The 3,418-nt window shown below is 45.3% G+C and overlaps 1 protein-coding gene across 1 annotated transcript; it reads right to left on the reverse strand.

Annotated features, from left to right (window-relative positions):
* Positions 1-431: 431 nt before the first annotated feature.
* On the reverse strand, positions 432-1,430 carry LOC127031689 (olfactory receptor 6J1-like). The gene has a single exon (XM_050918766.1). It carries the CDS (start codon positions 1,428-1,430, stop codon positions 432-434), a length of 999 nt encoding a protein of 332 aa, XP_050774723.1.
* Between the last annotated feature and the right edge of the window lie 1,988 nt (positions 1,431-3,418).

The following is a 3,418-nucleotide window of genomic DNA, read 5'->3' on the forward strand; positions in this document are numbered from 1 at the left end:
ATGCTTGTCCATACAACACAGGATATTAGAGGCCAAAAAGGTACAGAAGTAACAGTGTGAAATTTAATGCCCTAGGATATACAGGAGAGGTCAGACTAGATGACCTAATATAGCCTTAAATTACACAAAAAATGAATTTAGCAAGATTCAAAGAGGGACTAGATATTTATATCGATGACAAAAATATCCAAAGTTAAAATAGTTAATAGAAAAAAGGGCAGTTTTTGTTTAAGCAGGGAGATAAAAATTTCTGCTTTCACTCTCTAAGTAACAGGGATTGGGATGAGTCCTTCATGGGAAGCAAGTTATCTCACACCTGGCTGCTGTGAGGTTTCTCACATCTCCCTCTGTAACATCTGGTGGTGGTCACTTTCAGAGACAGGATACTGGGCTAGACGGACGATCGGTCTGACCCATGGATCTGCTCATTCCTATGCTACACTTCTCTTTCTGCAAGGAGCAGCACAAATTAAAAATAATCCGCCCACACTACGAAATACAAGTGCTTTGCTGTGGCTGAAAGTCTCCCTCAAAACCTTCTTGACTATGTTGTTCCGTAAGGTGTAGATAAAGGGATTTAGCAGTGGGTTAACTATGCTGTTGAGCACGGCAGGGATCTTTTGCATCTCCAAAGTGGACTTCTGTGACGGTGTCACATACATGAAGATGGAGATACTGCAGGACATGAGAACCAGGGTCAGGTGGGAGGCACAGGTGCTGAAGGCTTTATTCTGGCCAGTGTTGGTTGGGATGCGCAGGATGGTGGAGATGATGAAGACATAGGAGATCATCGTTAGGGTTAATGAGCTGAGGATGACAAGAGAAGATAACATGAAGTCTATCAGCTCAACCAGATTTGTGTCAGTGCAGGAGAGCTCCAGCAAGGGGCCAGAATCACAAAAAAAATGGTCAATGACATTGGAACGGCAGTAGGACAACCTGGAAATCATGATGGTTGGGAAGAGGATGGAGAGAAGCCCACCCAGCCAACAGGTCATCATCATCTGGGCACAGACACGGCTACTCATGAGGATGGGGTAGTGCAGCAGGCTGCATACGGCAACATATCGGTCGTAGGACATGGAGGTCAAGAGGAAGAACTCCATCGTGCCCAGGAAGAAGTAGAAGTAGGACTGGGCCATGCAGCCAGCGAAGGAGATGGATTTATCTTCCGAGAGGAGGTTCTGCAGCATCTTGGGCACAGTCATCGAGGTAAAAAATAGGTCCAATGCTGAGAGATTACAGAGGAAGAAGTACATGGGGGTGTGTAGGCGGCCGTCAGCATAGACAATGCAGAGAATGACCATGTTGCTGAATAATGTCAAAAGGTACAAGCATAGCAGCATCACAGAGAGCAGGATCTCTGTCTCCTGTCGGATGGGAAACCCCAAGAGGATGAACTCTTCCACAGTTGAAGTGTGGTTCTCCATTCCCCATTGAGCTATTGGATAACGAAAAAATTATACAGCAGGGTTTGTAAAATCCTCTCAAGTGTCCTTCATGTCAGGGGGCATCTCTACATCTGGGTGAAATTCTGCTGTTAGAAATTTCCAAAAAACAAACTGAAAAAGCCCCAGAAAATTGGGTTTTTGACTAAAAGAAAATGTGGTGGTAAGTGTCCATGGATCACACTTGCAAAGGAATTCAGGCACCAAAAGATGCAGCAATGTGGGATTTTCAAAAACATCTACATAGGTTAGGGATAGATTTTTAAAGGTATTTGTAAAGGATTTTCAAAGGCACATAAGTACCTAAATCCCATTGATATCAATAGACATTATATGCCTAATATGTTTAGGCACTTAGAAAAAAATCCCACCCACCACCTATCATCTTCTTTAGATGCTTAAAAACCTTTGAAAAGCTGGCCCTACATTTCTCTTTGGCTCATATATATCTCACCAGAAAAGAGACATGTGATAACTGAATATTTTCCACATTTGAACTAAACAATTTTCAGTTTCTGGCAGTTTTCAGGGGAAAAAAATGGTCTCTGACAAGTTTGGAGTGAACGTTTTAAGTTTCCGAGTTTTTGAAGAAAATATTGAACATTTTCTTTAGTCAGAAAAAACACCCCAAATTTTATGACCAGCTCTAAATCTAATGAGTTTTACTCACAGTAACTTACATTCCACACAGATTGGATATTTCTCACTCTCATCAGAAATGCAGAGAATCATGAATCTGAGGTTCATCGATTTCTAGATTCTATAGGACCATAATGATCATCTAGTCTGACCTCCTGTGCACAGCATCCAAAGGACCTTGCTCAGGAATCCCTTCACCAAATGTATGGCTTCTTGTTGAACCCCAGCACTGATGTTTGGAAACAGACATCCAACCGTGGGGAGACAAAGAGGCCATTACACAGGAATCCCACATCATCAGGGCCGGCTCCAGGCCCCAGCAGGCCAAGCACGTGCTTGGGGTGGCATGCCACTGGGGGCACTCTGCCGGTCGCCGGGAGGGTGGCAGGCGGCTTCGGTGGACCTCCCGCAGGGGTGCCTGTGGAGAGTCCGCTGGTGCCGCGGCTCTAGTGGAGCATCTGCAGGCGGAGACGTGGGACCAGCGGACTCTCCGCAGCCACGTCTGCCAGAGATCCACCGGAGCCGCGGGACCGGTGAGCGGCAGAGCGCCCCCCCGCAGCGCGCCGCCATGCTTGGGGTGGTGAAATGGCTAGAGCCGGCCCTGCACATCATCAAGTTGCCTGTTTGAATAATTTGTGTGTCACTCATCTGCTTTGTTTGCCACACGTTGTTTTTCTTCTTTGGGCCTCAGCGGGTTGAGAGGTGAGGACGTGGTGTGACTCTCAGCCAATAAAAACTTGTATGAAATCCGTGGAGCTACATCATCCTGTTCAAAACCAGCTGTTGATCTGGCCTGTTGAATTCAGCTCAGCCATAGAGATTTATCCCTGCAGGGGAACCAGGCCAATGACTAGTGTGATGTTAGTTGCATTGGTTTCTGGGGTGAGATGTTGATTATAATTAATTGTCCTGAAACACAGGGCTGCTGCTGGGGACCCAATGTGCTAGAGGCTGTACAACAACAATAAATAAGAGCAATGTAACACCCTCCTCTTTTAATCTCAAAGTGGTTCACAAAGGAGGGCTGTATTGTTATGCCTGTGAGACAAGTGGAGAAACTGAGGCACACAGAAAAGAAGTGTAACACAAAACAAAACATGGTTCCAATATCAAGTCATTTACACTCTCAGTAGCCAAATGTATTTAGGTACCTGAAGGAGAACCTAGGTACCTGGTAGCATTCTCCAGAGTGACGAGGTGCCTAACTCTCATTGAAATCTATGGGAGTTGGGCACTTTGGAAAAGCCCACTCGATGCCTATATGCATCTTTACACACCTTAACATCTTTACAATCTGGCCTTAAGTGTCTAAGTAAGCCTGATTTTCAGAA

The sequence above is a fragment of the Gopherus flavomarginatus genome, chromosome 11 (assembly GCF_025201925.1).
Source record: "Gopherus flavomarginatus isolate rGopFla2 chromosome 11, rGopFla2.mat.asm, whole genome shotgun sequence".
NCBI classification, from domain to species: Eukaryota; Metazoa; Chordata; order Testudines; family Testudinidae; genus Gopherus; species Gopherus flavomarginatus.

Coding starts and splice junctions, on each gene's coding strand:
- LOC127031689 (XM_050918766.1), bottom strand. CDS start 1,430: ATGGAGAACCACACTTCAACTGTGGAAGAGTTCATCCTCTTGGGGTTT.